At 37.8% G+C, this 25,031-nt stretch overlaps 1 protein-coding gene across 14 annotated transcripts in view; it reads left to right on the forward strand.

Annotated features, from left to right (window-relative positions):
* Positions 1-25,031, forward strand: part of mtmr3 (myotubularin related protein 3) — a 37,494-nt gene that overhangs the window by 5,685 nt on the left and 6,778 nt on the right. For all 14 annotated transcript variants that reach the window (XR_005623250.2, XM_039674510.2, XM_039674504.2 and 11 more), the window contains exons 4-18: positions 3,041-3,130; positions 4,437-4,553; positions 9,347-9,429; positions 10,454-10,620; positions 10,790-10,886; positions 11,054-11,167; positions 11,286-11,488; positions 11,723-11,854; positions 12,769-12,880; positions 14,917-15,112; positions 18,232-18,417; positions 18,513-18,683; positions 20,857-21,002; positions 21,529-22,879; positions 24,183-24,293. Coding sequence is in view for 13 of the 14 variants with exons in the window: in XM_039674510.2 (XP_039530444.2) it covers positions 3,041-3,130; positions 4,437-4,553; positions 9,347-9,429; positions 10,454-10,620; positions 10,790-10,886; positions 11,054-11,167; positions 11,286-11,488; positions 11,723-11,854; positions 12,769-12,880; positions 14,917-15,112; positions 18,232-18,417; positions 18,513-18,683; positions 20,857-21,002; positions 21,529-22,879; positions 24,183-24,293 (3,276 nt within the window). In the remaining variant the exon portion in view is untranslated. The remainder of the gene's footprint in view (positions 1-3,040; positions 3,131-4,436; positions 4,554-9,346; positions 9,430-10,453; positions 10,621-10,789; positions 10,887-11,053; positions 11,168-11,285; positions 11,489-11,722; positions 11,855-12,768; positions 12,881-14,916; positions 15,113-18,231; positions 18,418-18,512; positions 18,684-20,856; positions 21,003-21,528; positions 22,880-24,182; positions 24,294-25,031) is intronic.

The raw sequence follows: 25,031 nt of genomic DNA on the forward strand, positions 1-25,031 counted from the left end.
CAAATCTTTATGAGAGATGTCGTTACGGAGCTCAGGGACAACATGTGCTGTTCACGGTTGTTTGTATAACCGGACTAAACTAATTCAGTGGCTTAAACGTGATTGTTTTGAACATAAGCTGAAAACGAAATCAGAGTGATCCTGCCACAGCCCGTCTCTGATCCTGCCAACGACTGTAGTTTCCATCACCTCCCAAAAGACGACGAATCTTCCTGTGTACATTTGTTTAAAATCTTAATGTTCTTTAAACTCTCTCAGCATGTGTTTGGCTGTTCGTTACTGATGTTACAGCTAAACTCAGGATCAAAGCCTGTGTTGACAGAATACCAAATGTGCCAGTTAATGTATTCAAGTAGCACATTCATTTATAATTTTGAATAAACTCCAAAGCACAATGACTAAGTGTGTATTTTTTATTTGAATTGTTTGTCAGCTCACACAACTGTCTGTCACCATGCCTTGATGAGTATTGATTATTAATAATGTTATTATAATACTCCCAATCAACTACTGCTGAGGGTAAAGGTACTGTTATTTCACCCTTTTTAATTTCGTTGAGGTTGTGTTCCCACATCTTTAGCTAGTTTGGATCGCTATAACTTGAATGACTGTCAACTGTTGAATGAACGAGTGTCAAGCATGTCAAATCACGCTTTGTTTACTTCCAACCGGAAGTCGCGCCCACTTTTGGCGCAAGGCCTCATGGGGCGTAGGAAACTTGTGGATACTTTGTCGTGTTTCTTTAGAAATAAATAATGGACAAATGAAGTCTTTGGACGCCTCAGATGTAAAGTTATTGTTTGTCAAAATAACGCCAAAATGAATGGGAGTCAATGGAATGCTAACAGCAGGTGAAGGAGAAGCGCTTGCGCTCCCGTGGCCTTTGTCGTTTCTATGTAACCATGAGCTGTACTCTCTATGATGACGACAAGGACGTATCAGCAAAGGATTAATTGATTCTAACCCTTGCATTAGCTTTACTAGGCTACTAGATATATTTATGGAGATGAGATATAAAAACCCGCCCTGTTCAGCTATGTTCGGCGAGGCGTAGGCGCGCCCGCATTTTTTTCTTTTGACGACGTCGTTAAGGCGTGTGTTGCTTAGGCGGTCACCTTAGTTTTAAAGTGCTGTGGGAAACCCTGCTGTATATGTGTGTTCAGAAAAGTGTACCTCATTTTCTTGTTTGCTGAAGTGTCAGGACAGTTTAGCAAATGCCTCTGCTTTATGTGCGAATTCTGATTGATGTGTTTGTTTACACATTCTTAATGAGTTATGCACATTATTGTTTGTTTGCTATTCTGCCCGTTTGTGCCCTGTAATTCTCTGTCTGGTTCTTTCCCTGTGCCCATAATGAGGCGCCCCGGGCCGGCCCCTCTAGTGTGTTTACTGAGCCGTGCTCAGGGCCATTGTCAGCATTACACACAGATGCCTATGCTGCTGATCCAGCAAACACACAGATAGATGCACAGATACACAGATAGATAGATAGATAGATAGATATATAGATATAGATAGATAGATAGATAGATAGATAGATAGATAGATAGATAGATAGATAGATAGATAGATAGATAGATAGATAGATAGATAGATAGATAGATACAAAGATAGATAGATAGATAGATAGATAGATAGATAAATGGATACAAAGATAGATAGATACACAGATAGATAGATAGATAGATAGATAGATAGATAGATAGATAGATAGATAGATAGATAGATAGATAGATAGATAGATAGATAGATAGATAGATAGATAGATAGATAGATAGATAGATTAGAGAACATTAAACAGATTGAAAGAGGGTACATGGTTTATACAAAACCACACTTCCTCTGTGCATATCTCATCCAGTACACTCCTGTCTTTGACTGGGCAGTATTTTATGGCACAACCAGATCACTCTGTCTTGAGGACTCCCGTGTTTGAGCTAGACAACATGGCGACACAGCTGCCCTCTCTCACAGAGTCTCTCCTATTTGTGGAAACTGAGTCCAAACATTCTCTGCCAATCTGAACTCTCAAGGCTACCGCGGGCCGTAGCCTCTCATTCCTGCATACAGAAGTGAATGTAATGACTTTTACCCTGCTCATCGCTGTCATGAATCATTTCCAGCACACAACTCTAATAATATGTTTTTGCATTGAAATTAAATGTATTCACTGTCATGCATTAAGGTTGCTGTTTTTATTTGTTTAATGTTTTTTGGTTTCTACATAATTCCCAAACTTTTCCTTTGTGTTTGTTCGTTTTGAGGACTACTATTATTCTAAGTAGATGTGTCCGAACCGTTCACTGGCATTGCATGTTTAAGTGTCTCTCACGGTGAGTGATTGTAGTAGCCATGATTTACTATAACTCTACTCATTGAGAGTCTAAAGTAAAGCCGGCTACTGTATCGGTTACAAGAGTGCCTGTTGTATCAGAAATAGCTGAAGTGACCTCAGAGCAGGAAGTCCTGGCTTGCTCCCTGTTTGCTATTTCAAATGTTTTGCTGCTGAAGCCCAGCCAAAAAGGGGTATTGGTTTAGGTAATGCTGTGATCACTCTGTCCCCAGTTTAGCTTACTGTAGATAATCAGTCATTTAATCAGAGGTTTAGTCATGAACAATGTTTTATCCGTATAACAGTTTGGCTTTTGGCCCCTGGGAGTGATAAAGCTGGAAAAGGAGTAACTTGTGATGGCATCCAATATTTAGACTTTGATAAAGATGCTCTTACACTCTTGTATTGTTGCAGCATAACATAAATAAAGTCGAGTGAATAATGAAAACCTGTCCATGTAATACATGTAGATTAATAATTTACATGGCTTTATAATTTATTATATATTTTTTAAATAATTTGCAACCATTGTGATTTTGTGCATTATATTGCATACATTTTTAATGACATGTGGCACATTTCCCTGACAAATATATGAAGTATATATAATATAAATTATATATATATATATATATAATATTTATTTTTAATATTTTAGCACATAAGTGTGTAATGTAGTTAATTTCTTATCCATAATCTGCTTGACAGGAGGAGGAGGGGCAGCAGAGTCTGGAGTGCATCCAGGCCAATCAGATCTTCCCTCGCAAGCCCCCCATCCTGGAGGAGGATGATCTTCAGGTAAGTGGGATCAAGACCACTGCCAAGATGAATGATGTTTATTAGAGTGTGTAGTGAGACGGTTAATACAACTATTATTTGATTCTGACCAAGAGGGGAAATTCAAAAACAAAAAAAAATTCTCTGTCAAAAAATTGTATTGGTATATTTGACAACAAATAATGATACATTTAATTAAAAATAAGAAATTAAGGCTTGTCTCAATTTAAACCCATCCAGAACCCTCCCACCCAAACTATATATATATATATATATATTATAACCAAATAAATTGATTAAAAATAAACAATCCTCTCTCTAGTATTGGTCCCTTCTCCTCCTAGTAACAGCATTAGTGTCAGGAGAACAAATTAAACCTTTTTATGTAGTCTAGGACAGCTTCTCAGGTCTTCTGAAAAGTTTTAAGGGATCCTGAAAGCAAAAATCTTAAGGTTTAAGACATTCTCTTTTGGTTACAGTCATGCATGCCAAATTTTGTTGCATTTAGATCTTCAAAGATTAATCGGGTCATGAACACGCGAAAGCGAACGTGGCATTGCGAATCAATGCGCTACGATGGATGCTTCATTACATCATTATCATGCACTCATCCAGAAAGACAAATGTTCCAATTTATACGTTTTACTTCGATGTGTCCAGTGTAAACAGCCTCCAATAGTTTTTGCATGTGCTTAAAAAAATACCTCCAGTGCAGATACATTGGGTGGGTTTATTATAAGTTACTCTGGACAGAGTGTTATTAGCCTATTCAATTGCTTACTTATGACACACAGCAACACAGCTAAAGGTATACCTAATATGTTGGACTTTTTATTGAAAATAGCCTACTTTTACCTGTTGAGACATGCCTTCAAGTACCCGTAAGAGCTGTGATTGAGTTTGGGGAGGCGCAGCGTATCGCAGAAACTACTGCACATTCTTCACCTTTAAGCCCGGTTTCAAAAACTACTGAGCTGTCTACCTAGGCAACACTTTTAGGCATCATATATGTGCTCGCAATGTGTAGCCTGTCCCAAATGAAATAGTAGACAGCAAAAAACCAAAGACTGCATTAGTTGCATCTCTTAAAATGCACTGTGAAGATAATGTACGTGTCACACATGATTGACTATGAACAGCATTTCAGATCATTTAATTATGAGGTTCAATTTCTGTTTTGATGATATGTAGCCAGTAGAAAGCGAGAGAGCTCACTAGGTTTCAAAACAGCCTTTGTTTTCAGCACCCCTGACAGGAAGACTCATGAATGGTCTTTTTCTGCTGAAGTGTGTTGGATATAGGTTTCTGATATTATCATCTGTTGTAGGTGCCCTTCCCAGAGCTGCATGGAGAGTTTACGGAGTACGTGGGCAGGGCGGAAGATGCCGTCATCGCCATGTCCAGCTACCGCCTGCACATCAAGTTTAAAGAGTCGGTTGTTAATGTGAGTGTGTGTGATTTATTCATTTATTTTTCAAACACTTTACAAATGCACTTTATATTACTGTCTGTAGCTAAGGATATGAGTCTGGGAAGTATTCAAAAAAAAAAAAAAACTTTTACTGAGCTGTTGTTGCCAAAGTTTGCTAAACACAGATGTATGAGCTCTTTGTTCTTCACAGAATATACTAAAACCTACTTGGCAGAGATAATGAAACAAACAGCAATTTTACATTTCTAAGAAGTTGACGTGGATTCAACAGATATTCGACATCAAACTAAACTGAGCAATGTTTGCATTTCAGGCATTTTCTTATTCGGTCTTCTTTTAATTCAGCTGGTTTTCAAAATTACATCTGACTTCTGGACTTGAATGTGGGACTTGAATATGAAGAGTTCAGATGCAAAAGCCTCTAAATGCCGTTTGAAATTTTCTTCTAAAATGACCATTTTTATCAAGCTTGTATATTTAAGTTCAGCAATTTCACATAAATGACAATTAATAGCTAATCTTCATTGCCATTTAAGTGAAATTACTGAACTTAAATATACAAGCTTGATAAAAATGATAATTTTAGAAGAAAATTTAAGTTCAGTAATTTCACTTAAATGGCAATGAAGATTACCTATTAATTGTCATTTATGTGAAATTACTGAACTTAAATATACAAGCTTGATAAAAATGATCATTTTTAGAAGAAAATTTCAAATGGCACTTAATGGCTTTTGCATCTGAACTCTTCATATTTTTTCTCCTCATGCAACACAGTGTATATTTGACAGTGTTAATAGGGAAAATCACACCAAATATGCTCAATTTAATCTTGGCCACATTAATATGCGGAAATATATTCGGTTTCTTTTTTTTGCAGCGTGACTTTTATTTTTTCACCCTCAGCTCAGAGTTTCTTGAGTGAAACTCTATTGTGGTCTGTTGCGGATGTATGGCGTATAATCTATCCTTCCCAGTGGTCACTGAAAGATACTTTTATGTGGTGCTTGGCATGCTGCTATATTTAGAGCCTACAGATGTTGTGAAGGGTATTTCGGGACAGAGAGCCACAGTTACATCAGGCACTATTAACATTGGCTAGTGAATGTGTATTGAACAGGTCTGTCTTTATTAGCTGTTCTCTTGCACTCTTTCTTCCCGGGTCTGTTGCCATGGTTGCGGTGGCTTTTTGATTGGGATTGTCCACCCCCATGCTTTCAACATGGCACTATATTAAGGTTTTGGTTACATAGTAGTACTAATAATCTGCTCTGCTATACCCCTCATAGACCAGCAGTCATGATTCATAAACCTCCTCATTCCAGTGTAGCACACAGAGCTGTCTGTTCATGAACGAATGGTCCACAAGATGAGAGAAGGAATATTCTGGGTTAAATGCCGAATAGAATATTAACTGGCATTCTGTCAAAAGATTGTAAAAATGCATGTAAATTACATTTACAGTAATGCACTTACAATGGCAGCCGATGGGGACTTTGTACTGGGTGGTTTAAAAGCAGAAATGCACAGCCACTTTTGTTTGGTTTTAAGTGCTTATATTGAAGATTAATTGAGTAATTTATGTGCCACTAATATAATTTCAATATTTTTTTTCCATACACTATCTGTTGGGGTTCATTTTGCAATAATGATGGTCTGGCTACACATTATCCCTTAAATATTTTCCTGCTGAACTTTCATTGTAAGTGCACTACAAACTGAGAGACAAAATAAATTTCAAAATTATTGTCTTTGATAAATTAACAGTGGACCACAGGACAGGTGCTGTTAAGGTTGAATGGTTTAAACCGAAATATTCCTTCAACGTGCGCTCTTCTGTTCGTTTAAATGCAATCAGGCGGCTGGGTGTGTTTGTGGCTTGTGGGTGATCAGCTCAGTGCTGATTCATCAGTTGATATCTGTGACAGTCACGTATTCACCAGAGTAAATGAGTGTGACGCTCTCTTTGTGCCTGTGAAACTGAAAGAGGGAGTGTGTTGTGCGTGAGAAGAGAAAGTGATGTGTGTGTTTGATACTGTAAGTGTGTGACTAAAGACCAGCCAGTTAGGCAACTAAGCTGTTGTACAGTGTTGGGACTTGAAAGAGGAAGGAAATCGAGAGTTTTTACCGTTAAAGTGTCTTTTTTGTGTGTGTGTGTGAGTGCAGGAGTCTTGAGACATGTTTTTTTTAAAGTTGAACTTTGCATACCTTATGGATTGTATGTAATAACAGGAACATTGCTTAGAGCAAAGGTTTCGAAGTCCGATAGTAATTAGATGATTTTTTTGTATTTATATACAATTTTTCCGTATTTTTGCATATTTCCATATTTTATGACGACCAACATGAATTGCGTAAATCTGAGGAGGGAAGAAAGCAGTTTTATGTGACTATTAGAAAAATCTAATAAATAAATTACTAGAAACAAACCACCAAATGCTGATAATATATTCATATTTATGTATATATTCAAGAAGGTTTCGAAGTCCGATAGTAATTAGATGATTTTCTGTATTTATATACAATTTTTCCGTATTTTTGCACATTTCCATATTTTATGACGACCAACATGAATTGCGTTAATCTGAGGAGGGAAGAAAGCAGTTTTATGTGACTATTAGAAAAATCTAATAAATAAATTACTACAAACAAACCACCAAATACTGATAATATATTCATATTTATGTATATATTCAAGAAGATTTCGAAGTCCGATAGTAATTAGATGATTTTCTGTATTTATATACAATTTTTCCGTATTTTTGCATATTTCCATATTTTCCAACCTGAGTATGACGACCAACATGAATTGCGTTAATCTGAGGGGGGAAGAAAGCAGTTTTATGTGACTATTAGAAAAATCTAATAAATAAATTACTAGAAACAAACCATCAAATGTATATATTAAAGAAGGTTTGCTCACGGAGGTACCTCATGAAAGTCATTTCGGACAGACTTCTGAGGCATCATAATGGTTTAAAGATCTACAACAAAATAGAGCGAGCTTTGGTGATAACCATGGGGTGATGATGGCGCAGTTGATAACATGACACTTAACCCCTAGTTGCTCCAGAGGCGTCCAACCTCTGACAAATATAGCAATTGTAAGTCGCTTTGGATAAAAGCATCAGCTAAATTAATTAATGTAAAATGTAACCAAGCAAATATTTAAAGCTGCAGTCTGACGTTTTTCCTCTGTCGCCATCTCTGTTCGAAATCTGCAATCGCTGTCATTCGTGTAATGATCAATTTTACGTGAGTTGAACCTCGACACGGCACAGCAAAGATGAACACCGTGTTTGAGGAGAGTGTGTGTTTGTCAGTCACTGTGCCGATGTGAATACTGGCATTCGGAATCACAGATTATTATTTTTGGGAGGATGACCAACATAATAATTTTCACTGGAAAATGTCATCTGAACTAGTAAGAAACATCCACTTTTGTTCTGACTCTGACATTGCAGTGAATCGCGCTGATTAAATCTAACAATCCCTTTTAAGTTATATCGCGCAAAACCGTGCAAATTATACTTTGTTCTCAAATTGTTAATGTTAACAACGTCAGCAGCATTGTGTGACTCCTTCCGATATGCATTCTTGTTTTCGCATGGGCCGGTTGCAGTCTCTTTTGCATTTTGAATCTGTTGTCACTGGTGTCGTTTGAACCTTTCTGGATCCGCCATCAAATTGATAAGTTTAATTATATCAAGTGCTGTGAGAAAAGACTATAAATCTCCACCTCCAACATTCTCACAGCCATAGCCTACTAGCCGAGACTCCTTCTTTATGTACAGATGTGTGTATACAGATGTGACGTAATGACGCAAAGACATGCTCGAATCTCCCACGGAAATCCACCAGTACCACTGGAATTAAAAACATTATTACAAGCTTACCACTTTGAATCGAGCTACGGCAAGCAGATCCTTGCTAAGGGAAGCTATCCTTCCTGCAGAGGCAGCATTTTTCAGCTTTCGAACGCAGCCTGTTTTTTGGCCATAGCTGATCACATGCCTGATTTTGTTACCAACACACTTTTAATGGCTGTAGTTCAATTTAGAGAGACCTTTTTGGAGAAAAAAATAATAATCTTAGTAGTTAACATCCTAAATTACAAGTTTGCCATCCATAAAATGGATCCGTTCATATCTCACAAATGAGTTTTAGTGCTCTCTGACCCTTTAACAAGCGCCCGAGGAATGTTTGAGTGTGGACAGATTAGTACAGTGGAATTTAACCGCCGCCCAGGAATGTGTGTATCACAGATGAGCCAAAACTGGCAGTGTACACGTCCACTTCGTGATTCTGTCTTCCCTTTCTCTTTCTTTCTCTGTGAACAGAATTGTTCGTGTGAGGTGTCAGTAAGTAACCACAGAACGGTCCGTTTGTATGCATGATGTTTTGAGAGCTGTGGTCAGACTTGCATGCGATCAGCGTGTGATCACGCGCAAGTTCCAGAGCTTAAAGGGGAACTGCGTTTTGCAAACGCACCGTTGCAACGCTGTCCACACATGTGAACACACATACCTGATTGAAGCTGATTGGCATGCAGGCCGTTCAACACTTGAGCTGCAGAACAAAGAATGAGATTGTCTGAAATAAGCTGCAGACGTTAATCACTAACGTGTTTGTAAACTCTAAGCCCGTCTAAACTTTCAGTGTGATTGATTCAACGGGTTGATTTAATCATTAGCATTGGGTGGGTTAATGTTGACTTCCGGTTTAGTCGCTCCGTGTGGTGTGCTGAGACTCACAGTGCCAGATATGGAAAAATAATGTCTATTCTGTCTCTCTCGCTCTTTCAGGTTCCTCTGCAGCTGATAGAAAGTGTAGAATGTCGGGAAATGTTTCAACTGCACATTACCTGCAAAGACTGCAAGGTCGTCAGGTGAGTCTATCTGTCTATCTGTCTGTCTGTCTGTCTGTCTGTCTGTCTGTCTGTCTGTCTGTCTATCTATCTATCTATCTATCTATCTATCTGTCTATCTGTCTGTCTGTCTGTCTGTCTGTCTGTCTATATCTACTGTATCTGTCTATATCTATCTGTTTGTCTATCTGTTTGTCTATCTATCTATCTATCTATCTATCTATCTATCTATCTATCTATCTATCTATCTATCTATCTATCTATCTATCTATCTATCTATCTATCTATCTATCTATCTATTAGAGCTGCATGAATAATCATTAAAGGGGTCATGACATGAGAAATCTAATTTGCCTTAACATAGAAGAGATCTTTGTACAATTAAAACATGCTGCCAGTTTTATAACTTATATCTCCCTCATTATAAACTTAATCAATCACATAAAGCTTGTTTAGATACTGGGTGACCTGTGATGTCACACTGGCAAATGTTTCCCCTACCGTTGTATTGGCCTCCCCTTAACGACCCAACCCCCCCAAAGAATGACAAAAATATAATAAAAATAAATAAATAAATAAATAAAACAAAGGACACGCGAGCTCCATGTAGTGATTTCAGCGGCTATGCAGAAAACGCAGACGAAATCCATTCATTAAAAACAGAATTTTATGTCTTCATTTGATTTACCAGAAAAAAACCCCATAATTTGTGGAGAATAAAAAAAATGTCTTAGATTTTCTTTTTTTGAAATGTTGTAAGTTTAATAATTGCATAGATTTCATGATTTCAGTAAATTACATGTTATTTTGTTTAGTTGTATATTTAGAATCGTGGGAGAATCATGATTTATTCTATGAAAACGAATCATTGTTAGTGTAATTTTTAAGCAGGATGTCTTTGACTATTATTATGACTGTTGAAAATACAATTTTTACAACCAGTGTGTGCAGTAATCCAGGTCAGCCCAGTCTGTCTTTCTGCCTCTCTTTGATTTTGTTTCCCTGTGTCCCTCTGATGCAGTAGATCTAATGTGTGTTTTGACAGGTGTCAGTTTTCAACATTTGAGCAGTGTCAGGAGTGGCTGAAGAGGCTGAGCGCGGTGGTCCGTCCACCGTCCCGGATAGAGGAGCTGTTTTCTTTCGCCTTCCACGCGTGGTGTGTGGATCTGTACACAGGAGAGAAGGAGCAGCATGGAGATCTGTGTAGGCCAGGTACTATTTAACCTGTCTTCTCACAAATAGTTTTATCTCTGTATTTCTACACCTAGTGAGTCCATATTCAAGATACACTAAATTTGTCCAGTCCTGTAACTAGTTCTTCCTTTGAAATCCTCTTACCTTCAGAGTTCCTCTCAACCTCTCACTTGCCTCTATCTTTCAGGTGATCATGTGACGTCACGCTTCCATAACGAGGTGGAGCGGATGGGCTTCGACACTCAGAACGCCTGGAGAGTATCTGAGATCAACAACAAGTACAAGTGAGTGTTTCTCTCTCAAACTCATAACACTCTGAGTTTAAAAACATCTGGACCCTCAACCCCATCCTGCTGCGCTCAGTGGGTCTGTTCAGGGCCTTGCACAAGGTTAGTCAGTCTGATGCCCTGATCTGATCACAGTGCCCTCTACTTGCCCCCTTGCCCACCAGGTTGTGTTCCAGCTACCCTCAAATGCTGCTGGTGCCAGCCTGGATTACTGATAAGGAGCTGGAGAATGTGGCGGCCTTCCGCTCCTGGAAGAGGTTCCCCGCCGTGGTTTATAGGTCAGTCAGCCACATCTGTCGACCAAACCTTGTGACAATTTTTAGTTTTGGTTAAGAACGACAACACTGCCTAGAACCTTCAGGTTAATAGTCCATGTCTTTCACCTCTCGTTCCCAGGCACCAGAGCACAGGGGCTGTGATCGCTCGCTGTGGTCAGCCTGAGGTCAGCTGGTGGGGCTGGAGGAATGCAGACGATGAGCACCTGGTGCAGTCCATCGCCAGAGCCTGTGCCGTGGACAGCAGCACCTGTAAAGGCGTCTCCAATGGCTCCTTGTCCCGCGAGTACACTAACGGAGCTGACCTCTCAGATGTGGACTTCGGTCAGAACTGAAAACTGTTCTTATTTTAGCCATAGACACTTAGAAAGGAACATGGCCTAATTCAAATTATAAAGCAGATGATTTTGGCTGTCAAATCTGATTAAGGGTGATCATAGCACCATAAAACAAAAACAAAAAATTATCCATTTAAGGAAAAAAATATCCTTAAATTTCTTTGTCCGTACATTTATCTATTGTGTGACTTATGCATGTATTATGCACACATGTCTATAGACTCATCCATGACTAACAGCTCAGAGGTGGAGACACTGGCCATCCAACCTCGAAAGCTTCTGATCCTGGACGCCAGGTCATACGCTGCTGCCGTAGCCAACAGAGCCAAAGGTGGAGGGTGTGAATGCCCAGGTACTGTCTCATAGATGCTCTTTTAACCCTTTCACGCGTACGATCACACCGGTGTGATCAGTCTTGGCTGGTCCCTGGAGCGTACGATCACACCGGTGTGATTAGAACGTTCAGTGCACACGTCAGCAACTGCTAAATTCAAACTTGCTCTCGCGCGTTGGCTGGCGCTCAGCCAGAGACAGACGCACTCAGTGCTGTCATATATCACAACAATTGAGAGTTTTCAACCACATAATGTTTATTTTAGGTTTCAGACATTTAAATACACATATGTACTAGCAAAACAATGATTTTGAGTTTGTAAAATACTATGGAAGCGGCAATAATAATCCTTTCAATTATAATAAGACGACACAGTTTATTCATATCAGATACACATTGTGTAAGTAGCTTAACATTTGATCCTATTCTTCTCCCAGTTCACCAGCCACTTACTATCATGTATTTCGTGAGAAGTGGATGAATTGACGTTATAAATCCAACAGATCCGATTCTCTGAACTGAAAACGAAACTAAAATGGCGCCGCCCGTTGTGCATACAGCTCAACTAACGCGATCGTTATAAAGATGTCTAAACAACAAAACCCATACACTTGCACATATTTGACAATCGGAATATCAGTGTTTCATGATATAGCTAATACATTTTTGAATATTTTTAATAAAAAAGGAAAAATGACATAAAAGCAGATCATCATTCATTCCGCGCTCTGTTCTGGTTATGCTGTGTCACGTGACAAGCAATGACGCGTCGCCATGGAAACATTAAAGTGGCAAGTTCTAAATAACGGTCGCCTTGAAAAACTCACGCTGGGGGGTCAGTTAGAATATTTTAAACTTACGTGTGAAAGGGTTAACAATCACAATAAAACAAGACACCCCCCTCATTAATGGCGTGTTGCTCTCCCCTGTAGAGTACTACCCTAACTGTGAAGTGGTGTTCATGGGTATGGCCAACATCCATTCCATCCGCAAGAGTTTCCAGTCTCTGCGCTTCCTCTGCACCCAAATGCCCGATCCAGCCAAGTAAGTCTTCCAGGGAACATCTCCCTTTGTATGTTTATGTATTTCAACCTTTTAGTCATTTAACATGTTTTTTTTCTTTAATACCTCAGTACTGTCAACATGTTCAAATGAATTAATCTATCTCAAAATCTAAAAATGACCCTCATAATCTTTGTCTGGAGGAAAAACGTAATGATATATTTAAAATAGTGATATTGATTTTTTTTTTTTTTTTTTGCATAGAACTACTATGAGTGCGAGCTATTATTATATACGTCGTTAATCATTATTTGTGTCCATTGTGACATCATAAACCTGTAACTCCTGCCAGTTATCTACCTAGAATTATCTAATATAGGACTAATAAACGAATGAAATACTGAAATAGAGCAGAAAAAGATGCTAAACGTACACATTACACTTAAAATGAAGAGTAGAAATGTTGCCTTGACAAATAACTGAAATACAGTTAAAGTTGAAGTACTAAAAGATAAAATATTTATTTTAAAAACTGATGAAAACAATAACATAACAAATTTGATAACACTTCAAAATATAAAAATGTAACCTAATTCAAAATATTAATAAATACTACTATAGTATTATATAATTAAAACTAACAAAATGCTTCCTTGCTTTGAATCAAATGTTTTATTTAAGCTAATTGTTTTGTTACAAATGCAGAAGAAGTGCTTTAGTTTCTTCACAAGCTCCTTTCTTCTCGTCCATTGTTATTTTCCCCTGGCAGCAGATCTGCCTGTGATTTCCAGCGCTGGCTCGTGTTTGCTTCCTTTTCCATCCGCGCCTTTTCCACGTATCCATTTGTTGTAAAATCAACAGCGAGTCTTACAAGTGACTCTTTTTCTGTCATTCTCTCTCTTTCTCGTTTTAGTCAGTATGATAAACTCTGATAAACTCAAGAGCTGCGTTTCTAGGCAACAGACATGAATTTTTGAGAGGGGACAAAATCCAATTCCCTCCTTTGATTATTCTGATTGTAAATGTCTATGCAAAGCTGATTTCCTTTTAAACGTTCATTCATGTTCCTCGTGGGAATGATTATTTTAGTGTCTCCTCCGGTTACCTGCGCTCTGTGTTTCCTTGACTAATGTCAGTTTGCTTTGGCTGCGTTTGACCATGTTGAAAAACTTCCCACACTTGTCAAATCACTTTTTTTTTTTCCATTAAGATTTAAACTGTTTTCCTGATGTGCATAAAGCGGTTTATACTTCTTTGATGAATAGAAATAGAACTGAATAAATTATTATTTGAAAATAAATATTACTCTTCTGTTCAACTTAATGCATCCTTGATAAATAAAAGTATTAATATCTATAAAATGAAATAAAACTACACAGCATGCAAATACTGAATTGAATTCTCTATCACATAATTTTGTGTGAATTTGTCCATTCAAGTGCAAGAAGATGTCAAAATGCCCATCTTGGACAGTCTTTTAAATTTGATTACTTTATTTAATTGATGTACCTGAAGACTTCAGAAAAGCACTGTTTATTTGTGCTATTGCTCATAATTTGATTATTTGTTCTAATTTAATGACTGACTGTTTACTTGTCTTTAATAATACTGGAAATTGATATACTTAGGCTTGTAGTTTTTGCTGTGGTATCAATATTGAAATCAAGAATCTGAAAAGGTTGCATTGTTCAAACTTCAAACACATTGAAAACAATAACTATTTTATTTATTTTATTCCTTTTTGTGGTGGGGCCAGTGAACGTTTTGGCGGGGCAAGTAAAAATCTGAACTGAATTCCTTAACGTTGAGTCTCTTAATAAGTGATATAAGTATTCAGCAACTTAATATATGGAAATATGCCACCTATGTTATACACAGTGTTTGTCAGCCATATTGCATGTTGTGTCTTAAAGTTAAAGAAAGAAAAACTGCTTTTTAAGTTCTAAATATTAAACTTTTTTGTGCAAGAAACCTTGTATATTATAATCTTAAATAGGTAAACAGTACTGATCTTTTTTTTTAACTTCAGCACCCTAATCATTAGATGTGTGTAATAGTGAGTTTTGTTGTGTTTTTAGCTGGCTATCTGCCCTGGAGAGCACAAAGTGGCTGCAGCATCTGTCCCTCCTGCTCAAGGCGTCTCTGCTCGTAGTGAACGCCGTGGACCGAGACCACAGGCCCGTAATGGTGCACTGCTCAGACGGCTGGGATCGCACACCTCAGATAGTGGCGCTGGCCAAACTCCTGCTGGACCCGTACTACCGCACCATTGAGGTGAGCTCTGCTGCGATGAACAAAAACCGAGAAGAACATTAAAACTCTCTGAATTATTACGGTAGGAATTTGTAAGCTATATCACATGCTGGAAAAATCCACAAGAGCTTATTTTAAATCCTGTGGTCCTCACAAGGACATGTTTACATTGACAATGGCTTAGAGGAAATGTAAAACATTTTTCCTGAGCTTGAAGCCTGTGATTAACATTGATTCACGGATGAAACAATGGAGAGCCTGCTGTAGTAAATCCCTGGGTTTTTGTGATTTCTTTGGGTTTTTTTTAAGTTAGAGTGGTGCTGCTGCACTTTATCAAGCCACAGTTGATTTTTTACCCAAATAATTGAGAATAGCAAGCTGTCTATATGGCAAGAGTAAATGGAAAACTCAAGTCCATGGATCGTGTTGTGGATCTCAGGAGGTGCATGAGTCATCTTAAGCCCTGGAGGAGGAGGCATAACTGTATTTTAAACATTCATATCTAATTTTCTGATGTTGAATACATGTTGTAATTTGAAGGTGTTTGAAAAAAAAAAAAAAAGACCAAGGGATGGATTTACGAGAACCTTCATAAGAAAGTAGTAGAGAAATATCGTAATGTAAAAAAACAGGGTTGCCAACTTTTGAGTTTTGCTTGGAGTGAGATTTGTTGGGGGTGATTTATGGAAAACAAAAAAGTTGTACAGTATCACGTGCCGTTAGAGAGCTGAGGCGCTACAGCAATCTGTCACATTTATGAACAACAAAAACGGTATTTACATTGTTTGAATCTCGTAAAAATATTACCAGAATATGAGAACTGAGAATTTGTTCCATATCAAAAGTAGCTTATAACTTTTCTGTCTGGTCTGTTGTGTCTATAGCTACTAATGTCCTCTCTTTGACTCGCGATTTTTCTCTGCGTATGAAAAGGGTCAATTACGTGAGTTCACGGTCAATCTGGGAAGGTTGACAGCTCTGCGAGTGGCTCAACAGGTAGATCTATAAACTCATCTTTCAGCCATTTTACCGACCGACGTCAGTAAAGCAGTCAGCAGACGGAAATTAGTGAACATGAGTGAAGAAAAAAATACAGCACAAGAATGTCATAATCAGCGTGAGATTTCTTCGTTGAGCGTGAGATTTGTGGCCGAATGTGTGAGTGTCACGCCAGATACGTGAGAGTTTGCAACCCTGCTGTAAATTCTAAGAAGTTTGAAAGAATGTTGAAATTTTTGAAATTGCGACATTTCTCGTGAATTCATGAAGTTGAGTTTTTAAGAAGTTCTCAAGAAGTTCTTAGATATTTTCTTTGGAAAGGTGTTTGAAAAAAAAAAAAGACCAGGGGATGGGTTTACGAGAACCTTCTTAAGAAAGTAGTTGAGAAATTTCGTAATATACTGTAAATTCGAAGAAGTTTGTAAGAATGTTGATATTCTTGAAATTGCAACATTTCTTGTGAACTCATGAAATTGAGTTCTTAAGAAGTTTTCAAGAAGTGCTATTTGATTGAAAGTTGGGTATTGCTGAAGACTCCTCAAAGCCTGTATTTTCGTTGCGACTGTAAATGTAATGCATATTATTTGAAAGAACCCAATAAATTCATTACACATCTTATATTTACTTATTAAAGACAGGTTGGGGGTCGTCCTAACTTGAAAAAGTTATTTGCAAAGATTTTTAACATTCTTTGCAGGAATATGAATACTTCTTAAGAAAAGTTTTGGAAATACAAACTATTCTTATCTTTTCTCTGTTAGAAAATAAGTTAGTTTCTCTAAGTTAGAAAATAAGAAGAAAATAGCAGTTAAGAATAATTTTATTCCTAAGAATGTTTTGTGAATCCGGTCCCAGAATTCCAAATGTGATTTGTGCTCATATTTGGACTAGGGCGATTGATCGGATCCAAAATAAAAGTTTGTGTTTACATAATATTTGTGGGTGCACTGTGTAAAATATTTTGTATATACACTACCGGTCAAAAGTTTTAGATCGGTAAGATTTTTTATGTTTTTAAAAGAAGTTTTAAAAGAAATGTTTTGATGAAAAACAGTAATATTGTGAAATATTATTACAATTTAAAACAGCGGTTTTCTAGGTAAATATATATTGAAGTGTAATTTATTCCTGTGATCAAAGCTGAATTTACAGCATCATTACTCCAGTCTTCAGTGTCACATTATCCTACAGAAATTATTATAATATGATGCTCAAGAAACATTTATGATTATTATCCATGTTGGAAACATTTTTTTACATTTTTATTTCAGGATTCTTTGATGAATAGAAAGTTCAAAAGAACAGAATTGATCTGAAATGGAAAGCTTTTGTAACATTAATCGCTACCATTCAAAAGTTTGGGGAATTCAATACCATTCAAAAAAATTAGAAAATACTTTTATTCATCAAGGATGAGTTAAATTGATCAAAAGTTACAGTGAAGACAATTATAATGTTAGAAAAGATTATATTTTAAATAAATGCTGTTCTTTTGACCTTTCTATTCATTATAGAATTTTGGGGGGGAAAATGGTACACAACTGTTTTCAACATTATCACATTTGAATGATTTCTGAAGGATTATGTGACACTGAAGTCTGATGTGTAATCAGCAACAGTAATGATGTTGAAAATTCAGCTTTCAAATTACATTTTAAAATATATTAAATTAGAAAACAGTCATTTTAAATTGTCATAATATTTCACAATATTACTGTTTGTCATTTTTTCATCAAATTGCAGCCTTGGTGAGCAGAAGAGACTTCATTTAAAAACATAAAAAAAATCTTACTGATCTAAAACTTTTGACCGGTAGTGTATATAAATACACACACATGCATGTATATTTAAGAAAAAAATATTATTTATATGTAAAATATTTATATTTATATTTATATATAATATAAATTATATATAAATCTATATACATGAAAATATTTCTTAAATTTATACAAGCATGTGTGTGTATTTATATATATATATATATATATAAAATAATTATACACAGTGCACCCACATATATTATGTAAACACAAACTTTTATTTTGGATGCGATTAATCGTTTGACAGCCCTAATTTGGACTCATTACTGTTGATATCTCTTGATATCATATAATACGCAACTCTCCTGTCCACTTTAGGGTTTTCAGGTGCTGGTTGAGACCGAGTGGTTGGACTTCGGGCACAAGTTCGCAGACCGCTGTGGTCACGGAGAGAACGCGGAAGACTTAAACGAGAGATGTCCTGTCTTCCTGCAGTGGTTGGACTGTGTGCACCAGCTCCAAAGACAATTCCCATGTTCCTTTGAGTTCAACGAAGCCTTTCTGGTGGGTCAAAGTTGCTGCAAACCTTAATGTTTCTTGTACTGTGATTTAACTATTTGTTGAACTAGCTCTGAATTATTTCGGCTTTGTGTGTTCAGGTGAAGCTTGTGCAGCACACATACTCGTGTCTGTTCGGGACGTTCCTGTGTAACAGCGGGAAGGAGAGAGAAGATAGACACATCCAGGAAAGAACGTGCTCAGTGTGGTCTCTCCTCAGAGCTGCCAACCGCTCCTTCGGAAACATGCTGTACTCCTCTCATTCAGAAACCGTACGTCACCTCTTCTTCTCTCTTTTACTCATGACTCTTTTATAAACATTTGCTCATCTCTTGTGTAGTAGTCGAGTGATACGAGGTTTTCAATGGTTGATGCCAAAATCTAAAGAGCAGATATAGTAGATTTTGATGACTTTACTTGTTTTTAAATAGTCTTGCGGTTTGACAAGTACATTTTTAAAGTGCGAATATTCCATGTAGTTGCTCAAATCTCTAAATTAATTTGTTTAATTTACATTTGTTTCATATGGAGTATAGCATGTCTCATCACTGGACATGTCAGCTTCCCACATACACTTACTTTCAGAAGTTTGCTGTCACGAAGATTTAGTCTCTTCTGCTCATCAAGGCTGCATTTATTTCATCACAAATACAATAAAAACAATAATATTGTGAAAATGTTATTACAGTATAAAGTAACTGTTTTCTATTTGAATATATAGTCAAATTTAATTAATATCTGTGATGCAAAGCTAAATTTTCTGCGTCATTCATTCACATGATCAACTGTTTACAATGTTAAAAACAGTTAAACATTTTTTCTAATTAAGTATGTAATATTTTAAATAGTAAACTTTTGTAACATTATAAATGTCTATAATTAGAGAAGTTGAAGAAATGCTGAAATGTTAAAGATTTATTTTATACAACTTTTATTTAATAAAGGGAATGTTTGCTCTGAAATTCAGACTTCTGTTAAGCAAAGTGGGTACAAATATAATAAATATTATGAAAACTCCACTGATTCAATTCATAGCAAGTTTTTTTCCCTTCTTTTTTTTCCTTCTTAACAGCCCTCTTTACCTAATAATTCATAGCTCTGTTTTGTAATAGGTTATTTTGACCTTTGTGTAGTGAGAAAACATGAAGGGAGGCGTTTACTGGCTTCAAAACGCATGCTTGCATTCCTCTCAAATACTCAAGAGACCCGGAGCTGTCGCTTACTTTCATTTCCTGTTTCTTAGGAATGGTTCACACTGCCCCAACAAAAACAGTTTCCTGACTTTTTAGTATTTATATATATACATATATATTTCCATTTAATTTTTTTTTATTGTATTTCACTTTTAATTATTTAAGTACTTCTTCAAATTACACTAAATAAAAATTAGAAGTAATTTTTTTATTCATTCACTGCTTATTTTATTTATTTCAGTTAATGTAATTTTTTTATTGTTTTTTTTTTTTTTAGTTAACAATAACAACACTGTTCATGGGTCAAAGTGATAATGACAAACAATTTTTATATAAATGCTTTCCTATAGCTCAAATAGTAGAGCGTTGGCGCTTGCAACACCAAGGTTCGATTCACAGGGAAAGCAAGAACTGATGAGAATGTAAATGTGTAGCTTGCAATGCAAAGTAAGTCGCTTTAGATAAAAGCGTCTGCCAAAATGCATAAATGTAAAATGTAAATGGCCTTTAACAACAATTTTAGCTTTTGTACCTCAAACTTTTAATGTCAGTGGTTAGTTACAGTTGATAAAAGACAGTTGCCTTTTCTCTTTCATTTCTGCTTGGATTGGATCAATTGAACTAAAAACATCAGGGGAATTTCACTTGGGTTATAGTACATGATGAAATTCAAATTAATAAACAATTATTTTAGCAAAATATGTTTTTTTTTCTTTTTTTTTTTTTTCTTTTTTTTTTTTTGATGTGACCTGGATATTTCTATGTGAGACTTTTTTTTTTTTTTGATGTGACCTGGATATTTCTATGTGAGACTTATCCATTTTAAAATTCACTATTGTCAAAGATGATTAACAAATAGCATACAGTTTGGATTGGTGGTGTGGTTCCATTCTGGGCAAGATTTCCCTGCCCATCCATCCAGCCTAGCATGGATAAGAGCAGGGAGTGCAACAGTACCAATAAAAATGTATTTAATAATAATTATGTCAGCATGACATTAATTTAGTGTGACAACATAAAGCAAGATAAATGACAGTCTGATTTGTGGACAAGAGGAGGAACTCTGGATGGATGAGGGTAATTAGCTTCTGAGCAACGCTGCTGTGATAGGCGTCGTATTCTTATAGATAGACGTGGGTCAGCCGAGAGTCAGCAGATGCGAGCATGACTGACGTGACCTGCCAGAACTAATGCTGAGCTTGATCATAACATCACGCATAAATTTTAATGATATCTATTCTGTTTCTTTTAGGTGCTTCATCCTGTGTGTCACGTACGCAATCTCTTGTTATGGACAGCAGTTTACCTACCCAGCTCTTCACCCACAACCCCTTCAGATGACTCCTGTGCCCCATACCCCGCACCTGGTGCCAACCCTGAGGACCAGCCCCTGGGCAGGTAATTATGTTAACTGATACCAAAATTCTTTACACTGAAATGCACTACCGGTTTTAGATAGGTGAGATATTTTTTATGTTTTTAAAAGAAGTCTCTTCTGCTCACCAAGGCTGCAATTTATTTGATAAAAAAACACACAAAAAAACAGTAATATTGTGAAATATTATTACAAAGAAAACAGTCATTTTAAATTGTCATAATATTTCACAATATTACTGTTTGTCTTTTTTTTTTTCATCAAATAAAACAGGCTTGGTGTGCAGAAGAGACTTCATTTAAAAACATAAAAAATCGTACTGATCTAAAACTTTTGACCGGTAGTGTACTTCACATTACAGAAATAAAATGGGATATAAATCACATCAAGTCAAATTTATTTAAATTTATTTTGATTATAACAATCAAGCAGTTTTCTGCTATATAGTACATGTACTAAAATAAGTACACCCAACCTTACTATGCTATATGTAGATGGTGTTTCACGTTGACTTGATGAGCTCGTTTTCGTTTTGTTTTGTGCCCACAGGCGTCCTAAAACCCGCTCGTTTGAAAACTTGCCCAGCGCTTGTGAAGTTGGAAACCCTCTGACCTCCAATCGACGTTCCAGCGACCCCAGTTTGAATGAGAAATGGCAGGACCATCGCAGATCTCTGGAGCTCAACATTGGGACAGGGGCTGAAGGTGCTGCATCTCCAGATCCAGACGAGAGGGTCAACGGACAGACCGTGGTGGGGATTATGGGAACATTGCCCAGTGGGGGAACAGAGAATGGGGAGGGGCCTGAGGATGTCAGATTGCCAATGATGGAGGGGGTTGATGAGGCAGAGCTGACAGTGGGTGTGGCGATGGGCCAAATGGAGAACATCCTCCAGGAAGCTACAAAAGACGAGTCTGCATCAGATAGCCGCAGAGACGCAAAGACAGACCACACTAAGGGTGATGATATCATCAAGAGTGATGATATTGCACATTCAGAAGAGAGCAACAGTGCTGTTGATGATGCTCAGGAGAGCAAAGCTAAAAGCCTTGGAGATGGAAGTGTCAATGGACATTGTTCAGAAGATGGTAATTCTGAAGCGTCTTCTGCTCTTAGCCAGGATACCTCGGGAAGCCAAGACTCTGTGAAAGTAGCCCTCGAGACATGCATGATACAAGAACACAACCCTTGTAGCACGACTAATTTCCCTCCCAATGGCCTCAGGACTCTGAGTAACGGCCATGGAGTCGAGACACCACCAGGACGAGAAGTCCTCGAGCAACGTCTTTCTCTTTTGGAGAGCTCCACGGAGACGCTCACGGAGGACTTGGGCGTTGTGCAGGAGAGTCTGGCACCCTTAATTATTCCGCCTCCTCTCAAAGCCCTCGCTGAATCGTCGTGCCTCAAACAGGGTCTCCGCACATCAGCCGCTCCCAGGACTTTAAACAACACCCCTAAACGGCCGTCTCTCAGTGCCTTTCCGCCCTCCACTGACCTCCTCCACTCTGTGTATAACGGAGACTCCCCCGACCCCGAGCCCCCGACGCCACGCACAAACGGGGAACGGGCCACGCTAAGCCGACAGGTGTCACTCGCCAGCTGTGGCTCGCTGACCCTTCACGCACGGGGCGCCTGCTCCCACCATCGCTGCCTGCACTTAGGGTTTCTGGGCCGGCCGAGCTTCAGCCCTCCAGAGCCCCCTTCAGCCCGAAACCATCTCGACGATGACGGGTTGACCCTGCACACGGACGCCGTGCAGCAAAGGCTGCGGCAGATCGAAGCGGGTCACCAGCTGGAGGTGGACGCTCTGAAGAGGCAGGTACAGGAGCTCTGGAGCCGTCTGGAGAGCCATCAGGCTGCTGGGATGCTGCGACTCAACGGAGACATGGGAGATGAAGTGGTGAGCCGTGCACACTAGTGTTTAATGCCCCTCACATGGTTTGGGTTTGTGTTTTCAGCCACGTTTGAAGGTTTATCTTAAAGGGTACATATCATGCTTTTAAATCATTCATTTTTACATTAAAATCATACCGTTGTGGTCTATATAAAACAAAACTGCAATGCTTGGGTCTGAATTCCTCATTATTATAGCTTCACAAGCCCCTTTTCTGATGTGCGTCTTCGAGCGACCCGTTTCAAAGCGGCCCCTTTAAATAAAAAGGAGATCCGTCATAGTCGAGTTCACGGTCAGTTCAACTCCCCACGTTCGGCCATTATTGTAGTTTGATTAGAGATATACGATTATATATGATACCTTCAAAGAACATTTTTATTCACACGTTAATAAAATGTCAACAACAGAAGACTTGTCCATCAAGAATTACATATTCGAGCCAGAGCGAGCGAGTCGATAAAGACGACGACGAACCTGCAGACCAACCTATTGGTATGTGAGTTAACGTTAACTGTTTTGTGTTATTAGTGAAAGTCGACTATTTCTCTTGTTAAAACAAGCACACCGACAAGATAAATGACTACGGTCTAATCTTACCACAAACAATCTGTATTGATAATATGAAAACACAGCAGCTAAATGAGCATTGATGAAACTCAAGAACAATAACACTGCAGACGTGTAACGTTACTTCAAAACAAAAACAAAGAAAGACAAAGGTACTGCTAAACCATGACCAACATGTGTTTTAAGAAAGTAAAGTACTTTATTTTTATTAACGATATTTACAGCTTATCGAAACACTCTGTTCGTCGTCTCCAAAGATAGAAGGAGTTTACCTCTCATTCAGACGAAGTCGATCGGCAAACCCTTCTTTATAGTGGCGGAGGTTGTTGAAGTGGGAATCCTTGAAGTGCTTTAGGTCCAAAAAACGAACATTTTGACTTGCCCTCTTGTAACGTCTGCATCATTGAGCTCGGACTACAAAATCGGAGCAAGAAATAATAATGGTGGATTGCTCGAAGTGTTGGACTGGTAGTCAATGTCCTTATTTGGCAGTTCCGCTGCAAATACGGTGACGTTGTAGTTCAAAAAACGTCATAGAAAACAGAAAAATCTGAACAGGTTGAAAAATATGACAAACAGAATATAAAGATATAAACGAAGCACCTGAAGAGAATAATTTCATCTTTTCTGTACTTATAAACACTCCAAATATACAACAAAATGCATTTAAGGGCTAAAAAAAGTGGATTTTGCATGATATGTCCCCTTTAAGAGACGTTTTTCCCCATCTCTCTCTTGTCAGACCTCAATCACAGACTCCGACTTCAACCTGGAGCACAACTGTCTGTCCCGCTGCAGCACTGAACTCTTTTCTGAGGCCAGCTGGGAGCAGGTGGACAAGCAGGACACTGAGGTAAAGAATTAAACTAGGTTGACTGTGTTCATTTTAAAGGTAGGGTAGGCAATTTCATAGAGGCTAGCAATAGCGAGCTAGCTTTGAAAGCATAAGATCCCACCCTCCCTTCAAAACACTCTCAAAAGCTACGCCTCCTCTAAAACACATAATAATAATTTGTTACATTTATATAGCGCTTCACATTGGATCTCCTCAACCATGTGCAGCAAAATTTGGTTATTATTAAATTATTATTATTGTATAACATCTTGTTTATCATCTCTGAATATATCTTGGCAAAATTAGTTCTGAAAAATAGTGATTTATAATGTCCAGCTGAAAAAGACTGTGTTTCTCTTTAAGAACACGTATGGCGGAGCGGAGGGGCAAAAAACAATATCTCCCATTTAGCTCTCCTTCTCTTAACACTACAAATACAGTTCACCTATCAAAATAAACCACGTAACAGAATAAAGTCCAGTCCTGGGTGAACTACAACAGCACACAAGTTTTTATCTATTTATTTTTATCCAGTGTTATCGTGTTTTGTGATGCGGAGCACAAGAGAACAACAGAGTTTGAAGCTGCTCGCTTAAAAGATCAATCGTCCAATTTCAAAACGGGTTTCACAGGATGAATTTTGAGTTTGTAAGCTCTAGTATGATACCTAATCTATGATGATTACTAAAATATGTGATATGAAAAAAGGCAATAAATAAAGAGTGCAGTTGCCCCGCTAACAGGACGTGACCGTTA

This window comes from Pimephales promelas, chromosome 14, assembly GCF_988280905.1.
Source record: "Pimephales promelas chromosome 14, fPimPro1.hap1.1, whole genome shotgun sequence".
NCBI classification, from domain to species: domain Eukaryota; kingdom Metazoa; phylum Chordata; class Actinopteri; order Cypriniformes; family Leuciscidae; genus Pimephales; species Pimephales promelas.